At 40.3% G+C, this 20,000-nt stretch overlaps 1 protein-coding gene across 1 annotated transcript in view; it reads right to left on the reverse strand.

Moving 5' to 3' along the window:
- Positions 1 to 20,000, reverse strand: part of LOC133575707 (uncharacterized) — a 51,301-nt gene that overhangs the window by 29,530 nt on the left and 1,771 nt on the right. The window contains exon 2 of the mRNA XM_061928487.1: positions 1 to 172. This exon is cut by the window's left edge and continues 47 nt beyond it. Coding sequence (XP_061784471.1) covers positions 1 to 172 — 172 coding nt within the window. The remainder of the gene's footprint in view (positions 173 to 20,000) is intronic.

Genomic DNA, 20,000 nt, shown 5'->3' on the forward strand with positions numbered 1-20,000 from the left:
TGGTCTTCAGTCTTCACAGAGACAACAGTCAGTGGAAACTTGGTGATCTCAGCCTCCTCCTGTCCTGGAAGACCCTCTCCCTCCTGAGTGGTCCACAGGTCTCCCTCTTCTTTAATGTGGGGGGGTTGTGGTTCCTCCGGTTCCTCTTTAATGTGAAGGGGCTGCTGGATGTCTGTTAAAGAAGTACATAAGATTGTTAGGAGGGAATTTTAGTAGTTTTTTAAATGACAGTGTAAACACAAAGAGGTCCGTTGTGTTAAAAGCGTGTCGCTGAACAACCAATTAAAACTACAACTTGGCATTTATCCCACCACAGCTGATCAGGAAGCTGGGATTCAACACTGTAATTGGATTCTGGAATTCCTTACCTAAAGACCACGGTCAGTCAGGATGGAAGGCAAATGCGGTCCCAACATACCATAAAAAACACACACCCGATTTTAACATAAAACAATGTATCCGAGCAAGAAAATGCTAAATTCATCCAAGATATTGCAATACTTTGCTCAAGAAATGCAGTTTTTTGCAATAAAATGTACATTTTGCGACAAAAAATGTAATTGATTTGCAAGAAAATGAAACATGTCATAACCACCATAGATTTTTCTTCCAAAAAATTGAATTGTTTTGCAAGGAAAGTATATATTTTCTGATAAAAACACTAGCTTTTGTCATGAACCATAGGTTTGGACAAAACAATGCTCTGGCCTGCCAAGAAAACGCAACATCGCGTCACAAAATGCGGCATTTTAGCAAGAAAACGCCTGATTTTGCTATGAAAACAATGTAAGCAATGAAGAATATGCAATATTCATCCAAGATAATGCAATACTTTGTTCAAGAAATGTAATATTTTGGCATATAAACTAGGGATGTCCCGATCCAGGTTTTTGCACTTCCGATCCGATACCGATATTGTTTTTGCACTTCCGATCCGATACCGATACTGACCGATACCGATACTGACCGATACTGGCCTATCCGAGCATGTATTGAAGTTTAAAGTTATTTAACCTACTTAGTTGTCAGAATCATGTTGAAAAGGGTTTTAGTACTCTTGATAACAACTAGCCAGCTGAATTAGGGGAGTTTGAATAATACACAATGGTTGGTAACAAGAAACTGACCTGTTTATTCAAGGATAAACACAAAATAGACAAAATTATACATGACAAACAGAAATGGCATCATTGAACTAGGGCTGGGCGATATGGCCTTTTTTTAATATTGCGATATTTTAAGTCCATGTCACGATACACCATATATATGTGGATATGTTTAGTCCATGTCACGATACACCATATATATGTGGATATTTTGCCTTAGCCTTGAATGAACACTTGATGCATATAATCACAGCAGTATGATGATTCTATGTGTCTACATTAAAACATTCTTCTTCATACTGCATTAATATATGCTACTTTTAAACTTTCATGCAGAGAAGGAAATCACAACTAAAAAAAAAATCACTATTTTTTTCATACGGTGTTGATCTGGAAATGTTTGCCTCTGCATTTTGATGGTGTGGGCGTGTGGCACCGAATGGAGATAAGCGTCTCGACAGACGTCACAATATTTGAACAATGATGACGAAAACTGTTTTCTCTGTCGTGTCCGTGTGTCGAAAATTGTTATGCGCTTATTTTTTTATTTGATTTTGTGCGTGGCATAGATTTGCCGTGCGCAATTGCACAGGCGCGCACCTTAGAGGGAGCGTTGCTAGCACGGCTGCGCTAGCATCACAGCTAACGTTAGCCATGCTGCTACCTCTCTGCTCGGGGAGGGCGTATACGTATGTGACGTATGTTGTGACAGTATGTGACGTATGACGTGACAGTATGTGACGTATGACGTGACAGTATGTGACGTATGACGTGACAGTATGTGACGTATGACGTGACAGTATGTGACGTGTGTAAGAAGGTGTGCTTGCTGTCTGTGAGAGGGAGACACAGGAAAGAGTGAGAAGAGCCTGTTGTGTAATGCCAGCAGCTAAAAGCAACTGCGTGAAAATCCACAGACCTGTGGATGTGTTGAAGGTGTGCTGGAAAATGCGGAACGGAAATTAGGGAGCAGCAGAAAAGTGGAATGTATTATTTAAATCTGTGCGTTGGAAAACACGGACCGGAGTTTTTTTTAAAAACTGGATCTGGATCGGCATTTTCCCATGCCTTGCCGATACGCATTTTTTGGCAAATATCGGCGGCCGATCCGATCCAAATATCGGATCGGGACATCCTTAATATAAACACTAGATTTTGATAGAAAAATGTAGTGGTTTTGGACGAAAATTATATATTTTCCTACAAAAACAGTAGCTTTTGTCATGACCACCATAGTTTTTTTTACAAAACAGTGCCAAGAACATGCAATATTGCGTCACAAAATGCGGCATTTTACCACGAAAACACCTGATTTTTCCATTAAAGGGGAACATTATCACCAGACCTATGTAAGCGTCAATATATACCTTGATGTTGCAGAAAAAAGACCATACATTTTTTTAACAAACTCTAAATGGGTGAATTTAGCCGAATTAAGCGCTTTTCTATTATTCGCTCTCGTTGTGACGTCACATCGGGAAGCAATCCGCCATTTTCTCACTTTCGTCGGTGTGTTGTCGGAGGGTGTAACAACACGAACAGGGACGGATTCAAGTTGCACCAGTGGCCCAAAGATGCAAAAGTGGCAAGAAATTGGACGAAATTTGTTCAAAATACGAGGGTGTGGGGAAAGCCGACGAAAATGGTCAGTCGTTTGTTCCGCACACTTTACCGACGAAAGCTATGCTACGACAGAGATGGCAAGAATGTGTGGATATCCTGCGACACTCAAAGCAGATGCATTTCCAACGATAAAGTCAAAGAAATCTGCCGCCAGACCCCCATTGAATCTGCCGGAGTGTGTGAGCAATTCAGGGACAAAGGACCTCGGTAGCACGGCAAGCAATGGCGGCAGTTTGTTCCCGCAGACGAGCGAGCTAAACCCCCTGGATGTCTTGGCTCACACCGTCCCTTATGCCACCGAAGATGATCAAGAGAAGAATATTGACCCTAGCTTACCTGGCCTGCTGACATCAACTCCAAAACTGGACAGATCAGCTTTCAGGAAAAGAGAGCGGGTGAGGGTATGTCTACAGAATATAATAATTGATGAAAACTTTATTCATTACTCGCGGTTTTACGTACATTATTATACATAAACTGTGTTTACCAATAATTTAGCTTAAAAACATTTATTTTTTTCAATCATTCGAGTACATTCGGGTAGTTTTGTGTAGTGCAGTATTTTGTGTCTATTTATGTATGGTTAACCTGAGTGAAGTCTCCCCATTATTTTGTTACAGGTGTAACAGGTTGTTAGTTGTTAGTTTCCTTTAATGCCAAACAAACACATACCAATCGTTGGTTAGAAGGCGATCGCCGAATTCGTCCTCGCTTTCTCCCGTGTCGCTGGCTGTCGTGTCGTTTTCGTGGGTTTCGCTTGCAAACGGTTCAAACCGATATGGCTCAATAGCTTCAGTTTCTTCTTCAATTTTTGTTTTCGCTACCTGCCTCCACACTACAACCATCCGTTTCAATACATGCGTAATCTGTTGAATCGCTTAAGCCGCTGAAATCCGAGTCTGAATCCGAGCTAATGTCGCTATAGCTTGCTGTTCTATGCCCCATGTTTGTTTGTGTTGGCATCACTATGTGACGTCACAGGAAAATGGACGGGTGTATATAACGATGGTTAAAATCAGGCACTTTGAAGCTTTTTTTTAGGGATATTGCGTGATGGGTAAAATTTTGAAAAAAACTTCGAAAAATAAAATAAGCCACTGGGAACTGATTTTTAATGGTTTTAACCCTTCTGAAATTGTGATAATGTTCCCCTTTAAAACAATATTACAATCCAAGATATTGCAATACTTTGCTCAAGAAATGCAGTTTTTTGCAATAAAATGTACATTTTGCGACAAAAAATGTAATTGATTTGCAAGAAAATGAAACATGTCATAACCACCATAGTTTTTTTTTTCTTCTAAAAAATGCAGTATCCGTATTTTCCGCACTATTAGCCGCACCTAAAAACCACAAATTTACTCAAAAGCTGACAGTGCGGCTTATAACCCGGTGCGCTTTATATATGGATTAATATTAAGATTCATTTTCATAAAGTTTAGGTCTCGCAACTACGGTAAACAGCCGCCATCTTTTTTCCCCGTAGAAGAGGAAGCGCTTCTTCTTCTACGGTAAGCAACCGCCAAGGTAAGCACCCGCCCCCATAGAAGAGGAAGCGCTTCTTCTTCTACTGTAAGCAACCACCCGCCCCCGTAGAAGAAGAAGCGCGCGGATATTACGTTTCATTTCATTTGTGTGTTTACATCTGTAAAGACCACAAAATGGCTCCTACTAAGCGACAGGTTTCCGGTTCATGAAAAGACGCAATCTCTCCATCCGCACACGGACTACTATTTCACAGCAACTGCCTAAAGACTTTCAAGAAAAGCTGGCTACTTTCCGTGCATATTGTAAAAACAAGATAGCTGAAAAAAAGATCCGGCCAGAGAACATTATCAACATGGACGAGGTTCCACTGACTTTTGATATTCCTGTGAACCGCACTGTGGATACAACGGGAGCACGTACGGTGAATATTCGCACCACAGGGAATGAGAAGTCGTCCTTCACTGTGGTTCTAGCTTGCCATGCTAATGGCCAGAAACTTCCACCCATGGTGATATTCAAAAGGAAGACCTTGCCAAAAGAGACCTTTCCAGCCGGCGTCATCATAAAAGCTAACTCGAAGGGATGGATGAAGAAAAGATGAGCGAGTGGTTAAGGTAAGTTTAAGTTTACGCGAAGAGGCCGGGTGGCTTTTTTCACACAGCTCCGTCCATGTTGATATACGACTCCATGCGCGCCCACATCACGCTGGTTTTTAATATATTATTAAAGTTTGACTGACCTATCTGACTGTTTTTTTGACATTCCCTTTAGCGCAGTTAGATGCGGCTTATAACACGGGGCGGCTTATAGGTGGACAAAGTTTTGAAATATGCCGTTCATTGAAGGCGCGGCTTATAACCCAGGGCGCCTTATGGTGCGGAAAATACGGTATTTTGGCAAGGAAACACAAAATTAAGGGGAGGTCATGTGTTAGTGGGCGGGGCTAAGGTGGCCACGTGTCAGGGGGCGTAGCTTAACCGGGAAGAGGGCGTTACTTAATCCGGAAGAACCCAAGACCGGAAGAGGGCGGTTTTAAGACTGGAAGAGGGTAAAATATGGATATGACAGACATTAATTGGTATTAATGAATGGGTTATTGTTGAATATAAACGACATTTGACCGACAGTCCTTTTGAGCACCCACCCACACACACACACACCCACACACACACACACACACACACACACACACACACACACACACACACACACACACACACACTGCAAATGGTCGGTATGCGCACTGTCTATTTGTTTTTTACGATCGTCAGGAAGAGACAGACAGAGACAGATTTAACGTCGAAGTCCGATTTTGCTGACAAAAGACCACGTTATTTTCTTTAGAAACCAAAAGGTTTTTCAGATTAGGTACCCAACCAGACAGAGACAGATACAGTTTTGTAATATGTAATTAATTAATTTAGTCATTATTAACATACTGAGATGAAGAATATCTTATTTTTAATAAGGTTGGAAGTATTTTTCATAATTTTTCTTCTTTGTACTTTGGAAGCACTATTATTTTGAACAATTTCTTAAACAAGATCATATCAGTTCAATTTTTAACTTCTTTACTTAATCCATCCCGTAATTTAATTTTACATACTGATATGCTAAAAGTTTTAAGTGTTGTACGTGCATATAAATGTTTTAATTTTTTTTTTTTTAAGGTTTATATTTTTCCTTTTTTTGTTGAGAAGAATTGTTGTACGTTCTTGGGTAGCAGGTTATAGTTTGCTTTGTACATTATTTTAGCTGTTTGTAATTTTACCAAATTATCGAACTTTAATATTTTTGACTTAATAAATAAAGGGTTTGTATGTTTTCTATATCCAACATTATGTATTATTTTAACTGGTCTTTTTTTTTTTGGAACACGGTTAGTGAGTGTAGCGCACATTTGTAGTTATTTCCCCAGCACACACACACACACACACACACACACACACACACAGCAAATGGTTGGTATGCGGTTTAATTGTTGTTGTTTGAAACTTTATACATTTACGATCGTCAGGAAGAGACAGACAGAGACAGATTTAACGTCGGAGTCCGAATTTGCTGACAAAAGAAAACCAAAAGGTTTTTCAGATTAGGTACCCAACCACAACAGTTTTGTAATATGTAATTAATTAATTTAGTCATTATTAACATACTGAGATGAAGAATATCTTATTTTTAATAAGGTTGGAAGTATTTCTCATAATTCTTTTTCTTTGTACTTTGTAAGCACTATTATTTTGAACAATCTCTTAAACTGGATCATATCAGTACAATTTTTAAATTCTTTACTTAATCCATTCCGTAATTTAATTTCACATACTGACATGCAAAAAGTTCTAAGTGTTGTACGTGCATATAAATGTTTTTTTAAGGTTATATTTTTCCTCTTTAGTTAGAAGAACTGTTGTACATTTTTGGGTAGCAGGTTATAGTTTGCTTTGTACATTATTTTAGCAGTTTTAATTTTACCAAATTACCGAACTTTAATATTTTTGACGAGTCAAATGATTCTCATTTTACAAGAGGAAAAAAAAAACATACAACATACAATATACAATATATATATATATATATACCGTATTTTCCGCACCATAAGCCGCCCTGGGTTATAAGCCGCGCCTTCAATGAACGGCATATTTCAAAACTTTGTCCACCTATAAGCCGCCCCGTGTTATAAGCCGCATCTAACTGCGCTAAAGGGAATGTCAAAAAACAGTCAGATAGGTCAGTCAAACTTTAATAATATATTAAAAACCAGCGTGATGTGGGCGCGCATGGAGTCGTATATCAACATGGACGGAGCTGCGTGAAAAAAGCCACCCGGCCTCTTCGCGTAAACTTCCCTTAACCACTCGCTCATCTTTTCTTCATCCATCCATCCCTTCGAGTTAGCTTTTATGATGACGCCGGCTGGAAAGGTCTCTTTTGGCAAGGTCTTCCTTTTGAATATCACCATGGGTGGAAGTTTCTGGCCATTAGCATGGCAAGCTAGAACCACAGTGAAGGATGACTTCTCATTCCCTGTGGTGCGAATATTCACCGTACGTGCTCCCGTTGTATCCACAGTGCGGTTCACAGGAATATCAAAAGTCAGTGGAACCTCGTCCGTGTTGATAATGTTCTCTGGCCGGATCTTTTTTTCAGCTATCTTGTTTTTACAATATGCACGGAAAGTAGCCAGCTTTTCTTGAAAGTCTTTAGGCAGTTGCTGTGAAATAGTCCGTGTGCGGATGGAGAGATTGCGTCTTTTCATGAACCGGATCCCTGTCGCTTAGTAGGAGCCATTTTGTGGTCTTTACAGATGTAAACACACAAAGGAAATGAAACGTAATATCCGCGCGCTTCTTCTTCTTCTACGCGGGCGGGTGGTTGCTTACAGTAGAAGAAGAAGCGCTTCCTGTTCTATGGGGGCGGGTGCTTACCTTGGCGGTTGATTGCGTAGAAGAAGAAGCACTTCCTCTTCTACGGGGAAAAAAGATGGCGGCTGTTTACCGTAGTTGCGAGACCGAAACTTTATGAAAATGAATCTTAATATTAATCCATATATAAAGCGCACCGGGTTATAAGGCGCACTGTCAGCTTTTGAGAAAATTTGTGGTTTTTAGGTGCGCCTTATAGTGCGGAAAATACGGTACTTGAATGATTGAAAAAAATAAATGTTTTTAAGCTAAATTATTGGTAAACACAGTTTATGTATAATAATTTACGTAAAACCGCGAGTAATGAATAAAGTTTTCCTCAATTAATATATTCTGTAGACATACCCTCATCCGCTCTCTTTTCCTGAAAGCTGATCTGTCCAGTTTTGGAGTTGATGTCAGCAGGCCAGGGAAGCTAGGGTCGATATTCTTCTCTTGATCATCTTCGTTGGCATAAGGGACGGTGTGAGCCAAGACATCCAGGGGGTTTAGCTCGCTCGTCTGCGGGAACAAACTGCCGCCATTGCTTGCCGTACTACCGGGGTCCTTTGTCCCTGAATTGCTCACACACTCCGGCAGATTCAATGGGGGTCTGGCGGCAGATTTCTTTGACTTTATCGTTGGAAATGCATCTGCTTTGAGTGTCGCAGGATATCCACACATTCTTGCCATCTCTGTCGTAGCATAGCTTTCGTCGGTAAAGTGTGCGGAACAAACGTCCAATTTCTTGCCACTTTCGCATCTTTGGGCCACTGGTGCAACTTGAATCCGTCCCTGTTCGTGTTGTTACACCCTCCGACAACACATCGACGAAAGTGAGAAAATGGCGAATAATAGAAAGGCGTTTAATTCGCCAAAATTCACCCATTTAGAGTTCGGAAATCGGTTAAAAAAATATATGGTCTTTTTTCTGCAACATCAAGGTATATATTGACGCTTACATAGGTCTGGTGATAATGTTCCCCTTTAAAACTCTGATCTTTTCTGAGCTCTTTGCTGTCTTTCCACTTTGCTTTAGTTTTTCTGAGCCATCTTCCTCTATCGACACGCCACTAGTACCATTCCCCTTCCCGCACACACAAACCATTTAGTCATGACCAGAGGTGGGTAGTAACGCGCTACATTTACTCCGTTACATCTACTTGAGTAACTTTTGGGATAAATTGTACTTCTAAGAGTAGTTTTAATGCAACATACTTTTACTTTTACTTGAGTATATTTATAGAGAAGAAACGCTACTTTTACTCCGCTACTTTTATCTACATTCAGCTCGCTACTCGCTACTAATTTTTATCGATCTGTTAATGCACGCTTTGTTTGTTTTGGTCTGTCAGACAGACCTTCAAAGTGCCTGCGTTACTGGTGACGTTTCACTCCGTTCCACCAATAAAATGCAGTCACTAGTGACGTTTGACTCCGTTCCACCAATCAGATGCAGTCACTGGTGACGTTGGACCAATCAAACAGAGCCAGGCGGTCACATGACCTGACTTAAACAAGTTGAAAAACTTATTGGGGTGTTACCATTTAGTGGTCAATTGTACGGAATATGTACTGTACTGTGCAATCTACTAATACAAAAGTGTGAAGGAAAAAAGACACTTTTTTATTTCAAACGTACATCCCGTCACAAGCCTAAAGACTGACTGCACAGTTCCTGTCTTTACAATAAAAGTGCCGCTCCTCGCGCCTGCGCTTTCAAAATAAGAGTCTCCGAAAGCCGGCGCAAACAAGCTAGCAAGCTACGGAATTTGCCGCCAATGTATTTCTTGTAAAGTGTGTGAAAACGAATATGGAAGCTGGACAAATAAGATACCAAAAACCAACCACTTTCATGTGGTATTAGACAGAAAGGAGGAACTTTTTTTCTCCAGCATTTGAAAACGTGGACGTTAAGCACTGCTGTCTGATTACAATCAATGCAAGTCATCAGAATCAGGTAATACACCAACTTATATTCTTGTCAACATGAAAGAAAGGAATCTATATGTGTTAAACATGCATGTATATTCATTAAAACACCTTTAACATGTAAACAAAAACGGCAAAATAAATAAATATAAATGATATACTGTATATATCAATGTATGTGTATGTATGTATGTATGTATGTATGTATGTATGTATGTATATATATATATATATATATATATATATATATATATATATATATATATATATATATATATATATATATATATGATATGTGTGTGTATGTTACTCATCAGTTACTCAGTACTTGAGTAGTTTTTTCACAACATACTTTTTACTTTTACTCAAGTAAATATTTGGGTGACTACTCATTACTTTTACTTGAGTAATAAATCTCTAAAGTAACGGTACTCTTACTTGAGTACAATTTCTGGCTACTCTACCCACCTCTGGTCATGACATGCGGTAGCTAGAAGCACTCCAACGTCCGTGTATTTTACTCATTAAACAAATCATCGCAGCAACAAAATACAATTGGATGCTTTTTTTTTTTTTTTAAACGAATGAATCAATTTAATCGACGAATCTTTGCAGCCCTCGAGTTTTTTATTATTTTTGTGTTAGAACAATACACAAGACTGCTGCTGTGTGGTAACAGCGGTCAATACAATCAACAGTCTGCCTGTTCTACCCAGTAGAAGTGGTAAGTACACGGGAGCTAACATAGGCAAAGAGATGAAGAACGAAAAGAAAAAAGGAGTTGTCGTCAGCAGAAAACAAAACAATTGACGATAAACAGAATGAAAAGCCTTTTGGATTCACCATAAGTACCGTATTTTTCGGAGTATAAGTCGCACGGAGTATTAGTCGCACCTGCCGAAAATGCATAATAAAAAAGGAAAAATACATATATAAGTCGCACTGGAAACTATGAAAAAAACTGCGACTTATAGTCCGAAAAATACGGTAAGTAGGAAATGAGGAAAGGCGGGTGTGTGTTTTATACAAACCCCGTTTCCATATGAGTTGGGAAATTGTGTTAGATGTAAATATAAACGGAATACAATGATTTGCAAATCCTTTTCAACCCATATTCAGTTGAATATGCTACAAAGACAACATATTTGATGTTCAAACTCATAAAAAATTTTTTTTTTTTAAATAATCATTAACTTAGAATTTGATGCCAGCAACACGTGACAAAGAAGTTGGGAAAGGTGGCAATAAATACTGATAAAGTTGAGGAATGCTCATCAAACACTTATTTGGAACATCCCACAGGTGTGCAGGCAAATTGGGAACAGGTGGGTGCCATGATTGGGTATAAAAGTAGATTCCATGAAATGCTCAGTCATTCACAAACAAGGATGGGGCGAGGGTCACCACTTTGTCAACAAATGTGTGAGCAAATTGTTGAACAGTTTAAGAAAAACCTTTCTCGACCAGCTATTGCAAGGAATTTAGGGATTTCACCATCTACGCTCCGTAATATCATCAAAGGGTTCAGAGAATCTGGAGAAATCACTGCACGTAAGCAGCTAAGCCCGTGACCTTCGATCCCTCAGGCTGTACTGCATCAACAAGCGACATCCGTGTGTAAAGGATATCACCACATGGGCTCAGGAACACTTCAGAAACCCACTGTCAGTAACTACAGTTGGTCGCTACATCTGTAAGTGCAAGTTAAAACTCTCCTATGCAAGGCGAAAACCGTTTATCAACAACACCCAGAAACGCCGTCGGCTTCGCTGGGCCTGAGCTCATCTAAGATGGACTGATACAAAGTGGAAAAGTGTTCTGTGGTCTGACGAGTCCACATTTCAAATTGTTTTTGGAAACTGTGGACGTCGTGTCCTCCGGACCAAAGAGGAAAAGAACCATCTGGATTGTTGTAGGCGCAAAGTTGAAAAGCCAGCATCTGTGATGGTATGGGGGTGTATTAGTGCCCAAGACATGGGTAACTTACACATCTGTGAAGGCGCCATTAATGCTGAAAGGTACATACAGGTTTTGGAGCAACATATGTTGCCATCCAAGCAACGTTATCATGGACGCCCCTGCTTATTTCAGCAAGACAATGCCAAGCCACGTGTTACATCAACGTGGCTTCATAGTAAAAGAGTGCGGGTACTAGACTGGCCTGCCTGTAGTCCAGACCTGTCTCCCATTGAAAATGTGTGGCGCATTATGAAGCCTAAAATAGCACAACGGAGACCCCCGGACTGTTGAACAACTTAAGCTGTACATCAAGCAAGAATGGGAAAGAATTCCATCTGAGAAGCTTAAAAAATGTGTCTCCTCAGTTCCCAATCGTTTACTGAGTGTTGTTAAAAGGAAAGGCCATATAACAAAGTGGTGAACATGTCCTTTCCCAACTACTTTGGCACATGTTGCAGCCATAAAATTATTATGTAATATGAGTTTGAACATCAAATATGTTGTCTTTGTAGTGCATTCAATTGAATATGGGTTGAAAAGGATTTGCAAATCATTGTATTCCGTTTATATTTACACCTAACACAATTTCCCAACTTATATGGAAACGGGGTTTGTACCATCTACTACACTTTGTATCATTCTATCTCTTTGAGATGCCTTTTTCTGCTGTTGCTGCAATAAAACAGCGTTTTGTTTGGGAGAGAACACGCAGAAGCTAATACAAAAATTAAGAGAAGAAATACCACTAGTTTGACAAAAACAGACTATCCTTAAACCTCGGTAAAACTAAAATAATCTTATTTGGTAACAGTATAAGGCAGGGGTCGGCAACCCGCGGCCGCATGCGGCTCTTTGATCACTCTGATGCGGCTCTGCTGCATACTTGCCGACCCGCCCGATTTTCCCGGGAGACTTCCGGATTTCAGTGCCTCTCGCAGAAAACACCCGGGATTAATATTCTCCGATTTTCACCCTTACAATTAAAATAAGGGCGTGCCATGATGGTACAGCATTTAGCGCCCTCTACAATCTGTATGAACAGCGTGCCAGCCCAGCCTCTTGTTATATGCATCTTCTGCTTGCTCACGTAAGTGACAGCAAGGCATACTTGGTCAACAGCCACACAGGTTACACTGACAGTGGCCATATAAAACAACTTTAACACTCTTACTAATAATGTGCCACACTTTGAACCAAAACCAAACAAGAATGACAAACACATTTCGGGAGAACATCTGCACCTTAACACAACAGAACAAATACCCAGAATCCCATGCAGCCCTGACTCTTCCGGGCTACATTCTACATTATACACCCTTGCTACCACCAAACCCCGCCCCCACCTCAACCCTGCTCCCTCACACATCAACCCCCCCCCCTCTCTCTGTGCGTCGGTTGAGGTGGGCAGGGTTTGGTAGCGGGGGTGTATAATGTAGCCCGGAAGAGTTAGGGCTGCATGGGATTCTGGGTATTTGTTCTGTTGTGTTTATGTTGTGTTACGGTGCAGATGTTCTCCCGAAATGTGTTTGTCATTCTTGTTTGGTGTGGGTTCACAGTGTGGCGCATTATTAGTAAGAGTCTTAAAGTTTTTTATACCGCCACCGTCAGTGTAACCTGTGTGGTTGTTGACTAAGTATGCCTTGCTGTCACTTACGTGAGCAAGCAGAAGATGCATACAACGTGTGGCTGGGCCGGCACGCTGGCTGTAGTAGGCGCTAAATGCTGTACCATCACGGCACGTTCGAGAGAACAGTTGCCTTGATATTCGTAATCTGCCGGAAAAATCGGGAGGGTTGACAAGTATGACGCTGTCAAGCGCCATTTATATAAAGCTTGCGGGCCGCACTAAAATTCAATTTTCATATTAAGGTGTGGGCCGCGTGTCTGAGACCCTTGGTTTATACATAGCACAAAGCAAGAAAAATAAACTTTGTATGCAGTGTTATTTCATTTTAAATTTCAAAAGATTTTTGTGGCTCCCATTGTTTTCTTTAATTTGTGAAACTGGTCAAAGTGGCTCTTTGACTGGTAAAGGTTGCCGACCCCTGGTATAAGGAAAGTAAAACACAAATACAAATAGACGTTGAAAGAGTAAATGAAATAAAATTGTAGGTGTAATGATTGATGATAAAATAAACCGAAAATCTCATATAGAAACATGCAACATAAGGTGGCAAGACATACATCCATAATGAATAAAGCAAAATAGGGTTTGGACCAGAAATTACTTTATATTCTTTACTGCTCCCTAGTCTTACCATATCTGAGTTGTTGCGCAGAAATATGGGGAAATAACTACAAACGTATGCTTCGGTTATTAACCGTGTTACAAAAAATATTGATTAGAATAATACATAATGTTGGATTTAGAGAAGACTCAAACCCATTATTTACTGAGTCCAAAAAAAAATTGATATTCCCCGACATATTGAATTTGCAAACAGCTAAAAGTATGCACAAAGCCAACTATAACTTGCTACCCAAGAACATCCAACAATTATTCTCAACAAAAAAGGAGAAATAAAACTTCTGCTACTTATGCTTTCAAACCTGGGCTTCAAACTTGATATTGAAACTCCTAACTCTTGCTATGTTTGTGGTTGGAGTTTATTTTAGAACATGCGTACAATTAAAGTTAAAGTCCCAATGATTGTCACAAACACACTAGGTGTGGTAAAATGTGTCCTCTGTAAGGCTGAAACGACGCGTCGACGTAGTCGACGTCATCGGTTACGTAAATATGTCGACGCCGTTTTTGTGCGTCGGCGCGTCGCATATTTACGTCACACTACTTTACTGTCATGGCGGAGCGCAAAGCAGACGATGCGAGCGAGGGGAAAAAAGCACGCCAAAAGTCGTCAAAAGTGTGGGAGTATTTCAATAAACGGCCTAATAATGTTGTTGTATGCACACTGTGTCGAGCGGAAATGGCCTATCATAGCAGCACAACGGCTATGAACGAACATTTGAAAAGAAAACCCCCGACAGCGTTCTTGCCATCACCATCAACAAGTCAATCGTCCGCGTGCGTATACGTTGTCATTATTACACAAAAACATGAATGTGTCATTTGTATCTGCTTTGTAAATTCATAAACTAAAGCACCGTTTCGCTCTGAGAGGCGCGTTTGGCGTGCCTGTTCAGTGTTTACAAAGACGCGCTCCTCTTTAACGCTGTGGAGAGGCGGCGGCGGCGAGCGAGCGGCGAGGCGGGGCGCGCCGGGAGCGACGCCGCAAACGTGCCCAGGTGCGCGATCCGCGCAGTTGGAAGAGAAAAGACTTTGTGTAAAATTAAAAGATTGTAAACCTGGCAAAGCCGTCTGGCGTTCAGTCTGTCGGTCCTGAAAGAACCCCACGGCACAAGACGTGTCACAAACGCTAATGTTAATTAGTTGTGCAAATACCTTTTACAACATTAACAGTTACATATACGATGTACAAACGAACAATTAACTTTCACTTTAATCATACTATCATTGTTGGGTTATTAAGCAAAATAAGCAATACTTTTACTTTTGTTGAAATGTTTACACTGTACACTTTTTTGTATTGGATGTTTAGCTTTATTTTTGCACATTTTAGCAAATAAGCAATACTTTTACTTTTGTTGAAATGTTTATACTTGTTACAGAATATTTCCGTTTTGCACTTTTTTGTATTGGATGTTTATCTTTATTTTTGCACATTTTAAAGCAAAATAAGCAATACTTTTACTTTTTAAATGCTTATACTATTCCAGAATATTAAGATTTGCACTGGATGTTTACTTTTATATTTGCACATTAAAAAGCAAATAAGCTACTTTTAATTTTGTTAAATGTTAAAAGTTTTAAATGTTTACATTGTTACAGAATATTTTGTCATGTTGTTGTCAATGTTGACTGACTAGTGGCCATACTTTTTTTTTTGTAAATAAAAGCCATGCCTTTTGAAAAAACTGGCCTACATTTATTTTTTCCTCTTCATTTTAAATAAAAAAAAAATCGGTAAAAGGAAAAATAATCTATAGATTAATCGAAAAAAATAATCTATAGATTAACCGATTAATCGAAAAAATAATCTATAGATTAATCGATAGAAAAATAATCGTTAGCTGCAGCCCTAGTCCTCTGCATTTGACCCATCCCCTTGATCACCCCCAGGGAGGTGAGGGGAGCAGTGGGCAGCAGCGGTACAACATGATACATCACAATTTTTAGTTTCCCTTTACAACATGCTCCAAAAGGAGTAGGAAGAAGCAGCGCTTATATAATCCTATATTTTCCATTACATAGCAATTGCTAACATTTTTGTTCACTTCCTGTTCTCAATGTATTCACAATATACTCTATAAATAATAACATTAAAAAATATATGTATATAAATAATAAATAGTCAAGTAAGTTGTATTTCATATGATGAGATTTGCTTTAAATTGGATCATATTAAATGATAAATGATAAATGGGTTGTACTTGTATAGCGCTTTTCTACCTTCAAGGTACCGTATTTTCCGCACTATTAGCCGCACCTAAAAACCACAAATTTACTCAAAAGCTGACAGTGCGTCTTATAACCCGGTGCGCTTTATATATGGATTAATATTAAGATTCATTTTCATAAAGTTTAGGTCTCGCAACTACGGTAAACAGCCGCCATCTTTTTTCCCCGTAGAAGAGGAAGCGCTCCTTCTTCTACGGCAAGCAACCGCCAAGGTAAGCACCTGCCCCCATAGAAGAGGAAGCGCTTCTTCTTCTACTGTAAGCAACCACCCGCCCCCATAGAAGAGGAAGCGCTTCTTCTTCTACTGTAAGCAACCACCCGCCCCCGTAGAAGAAGAAGAAGCGCGCGGATATTACGTTTCATTTCCTTTGTGTGTTTACATCTGTAAAGACCACAAAATGGCTCCTACTAAGCGACAGGTTTCCGGTTCATGAAAAGACGCAATCTCTCCATCCGCACACGGACTACTATTTCACAGCAACTGCCTAAAGACTTTCAAGAAAAGCTGGCTACTTTCCGTGCATATTGTAAAAACAAGATAGCTGAAAAAAAGATCCGGCCAGAGAACATTATCAACATGGACGAGGTTCCACTGACTTTAGATATTCCTGTGAACCGCACTGTGGATACAACGGGAGCACGTACGGTGAATATTCGCACCACAGGGAATGAGAAGTCATCCTTCACTGTGGTTCTAGCTTGCCATGCTAATGGCCAGAAACTTCCACCCATGGTGATATTCAAAAGGAAGACCTTGCCAAAAGAGACCTTTCCAGCCGGCGTCATCATAAAAGCTAACTCGAAGGGATGGATGGATGAAGAAAAGATGAGCGAGTGGTTAAGGTAAGTTTACGCGAAGAGGCCGGGTGGCTTTTTTCACACAGCTCCGTCCATGTTGATATACGACTCCATGCGCGCCCACATCACGCTGGTTTTTAATATATTATTAAAGTTTGACTGACCTATCTGACTGTTTTTTTGACATTCCTTTAGCGCAGTTAGATGCGGCTTATAACACGGGGCGGCTTATAGGTGGACAAAGTTTTGAAATATGCCGTTCATTGAAGGCGCGGCTTATAACCCAGGGCGCCTTATGGTGCGGAAAATACGGTAAGTTGTATTTCAAATGATGAGATTTTTTAAAAATTGGATCGTATTAGTACATTGTTTATATTATTTGCTTAATCCATTCCATAATTAAATTTCACATACCGATATGCTAAAAGTTTTAAGTGTTGTTTGTGCATACAAAGGTTTTAAATACAATTTTTCTCAGAAGTTTTATTTCTCCTTTTTTGTTGAGAATAATTGTTGGACGTTCTTGGGTAGCAAGTTATAGTTGGCTCTGTGCATACTTCCAACCTTATTAAAAATAAGATATTCTTCATCTCAGTATGTTAATAATGACTACCGTATTTTCCGCACTATAAGGCGCACCGGATTATTAGCCGCACCTTCTATGAATTACATATTTCATAATTTTGTCCACCAATAAGCCGCCCCGGACTATAAGCCGCGCCTACGCTGCGCTAAAGTGAATGTCAAAAAAACGCTGCGCTAAAGTGAATGTCAAAAAAACAGTCAGATAGTTCAGTCAAACTTTAATAATATATTGAAAACCAGCGTTCTAACAACTCTGTCCCAAAATGTACGCAAATGTGCAATCACAAACATAGTAAAATTCAAAATGGTGTAGAGCAATAAATAGCAACATAATGTTGCTCGAACGTTAATGTCACAACACACAAAATAAACATAGCGCTCACCTTCTGAAGTTATTCTTCATTCGTAAATCCTTCGAATTCTTCGTCTTCGGTGTCCGAATTGAAAAGTTGCGCAAGCGTGGGATCCAAAAATGGCCGGCTCCGCCTCGTCGAAGTCATCGGATTCAGTGTCGCTGTTGTTGTGCAGCAGTTCTGTGAATCCTGCCTTCCGGAAAGCTCGGACCACAGTTGTGACCGAAACTATCTGCCCAGGCATTTACGATCCACTGGCAGATGTTGGCGTATGTCGACCGGCGCTGTCTGCCCGTCTTAGTGAAGGTGTGTTCGCCTTCGGAGCTGTGTGAAAAAAGCCACCCGGCCTCTTCGCGTAAACTTCCCTTAACCACTCGCTCATCTTTTCTTCATCCATCCATCCCTTCGAGTTAGCTTTTATGATGACGCCGGCTGGAAAGGTCTCTTTTGGCAAGGTCTTCCTTTTGAATATCATCATGGGTGGAAGTTAGCATGGCAAGCTAGAACCACAGTGAAGGATGACTTCTCATTCCCTGTGGTGCGAATATTCACCGTACGTGCTCCCGTTCCACAGTGCGGTTCAGTTGCTGTGAAATACGGTAGTAATCCGTGTGCGGATGGAGAGATTGCGTCTTTTTATGAACCGGATCGCTTAGTAGGAGCCATTTTGTGGTCTTTACAGATGTAAACAGGAAATGAAACGTACGGTGATATCCGCGCGTTTTTTCTTCTTCTTCCGGGGGCGGGTGAAGCGCTTCCTGTTCTATGGGGGCGGGTGCTTTCCTTGGCGGTTGCTTGCGTAGAAGAAGAAGCGCTTCCTGTTCTACCGGGAAAAAAGATGGCGGCTGTTTACCGAAGTTGCGAGACCGAAACTTTATGAAAATTAATCGTAATAAAGCGCACCGGGTTATAAGGCGCACTGTCAGCTTTTGAGAAAAATTGTGGTTTTTAGGTGCGCCTTATAGTGCGGAAAATACGGTAAATTAATTAATTACATATTACAAAACTGTTGTGTATCTGTCTCTGTATGGTTGGGTACCTAATCTGAAAAACCTTTTGGTTTTTAAAGAAAATAACATGTGGTCTTTTGTCAGCAAAATCGGACGATCGTAAACGTATAAAGTTTCAAACAACAACAATTAAACCGCATACCAACCATTTGCTGTGTGTGTGTGTGTGTGTGTGTGTGTGTGTGCTGGGGAAATAACTACAAATGTGCGCTACATTCACTAACCGTGTTACAAAAGAAAAAAGACCAGTTAAAATAATACATAATGTTGGATATAGAAAACATACAAACCCTTTATTTATTAAGTCAAAAATATTAAAGTTCGATAATTTGGTAAAATTACAAACAGCTAAAATAATGTACAAAGCAAACTATAACCTGCTACCCAAGAACGTACAACAATTCTTCTCATGAAAAAAGGAAAAATATAACCTTAAAAAAAAAAAGTTGAACATTTATATGCACGTACAACACTTAAAACTTTTAGCATATAAGTATGTAAAATTAAATTACGGAATGGATTAAGTAAAAAAGTACTTGACTTGGTGAATTCTAGCTGTAAATATACTCATCCATCCATCCATTTTCTACCGCCTATTCCCTTCGGGGTCGCGGGGGGCGCTGGAGCCTATCTCAGCTACAATCGGGCGGAAGGCGGGGTACACCCTGGACAAGTCGCCACCTCATCGCAGGGCCAACACAGATAGACAGACAACATTCACACTCACATTCACACATCCTCCCCTCTTAACCACGCCACCAACCGCCCCACCTCCCGAAATCGGAGGTCTCAAGGTTGGCAAGTATGTCCACACACTGCAAGTTTTTGCTGTCGTCCAGCATTCTGTTTCTGTTTACTTTGTAGCCAGTTCAGTTTTACTGTCGTTTTACATAGCCATCCCCTATGCTTCATTGCCTTTTCCTTTTGTTCATTTTTGGTTCAAGCGTTACATACCGTATTTTCCGCACTATTAGCCGCACCTAAAAACCACAAATTTACTCAAAAGCTGACAGTGCGGCTTATAACCCGGTGCGCTTTATATATGGATTAATATTAAGATTCATTTTCATAAAGTTTAGGTCTCGCAACTACGGTAAACAGCCGCCATCTTTTTTCCCCGTAGAAGAGGAAGTGCTTCTTCTTCTACGCAAGCAACCGCCAAGGTAAGCACCCGCCCCCATAGAACAGGAAGCGCTTCTTCTTCTACTGTAAGCAACCACCCGCCCCCGTAGAAGAAGAAGAAGTGCGCGGATATTACGTTTCAT

Source organism: Nerophis lumbriciformis, linkage group LG33, assembly GCF_033978685.3.
Source record: "Nerophis lumbriciformis linkage group LG33, RoL_Nlum_v2.1, whole genome shotgun sequence".
NCBI lineage: Eukaryota > Metazoa > Chordata > Actinopteri > Syngnathiformes > Syngnathidae > Nerophis > Nerophis lumbriciformis.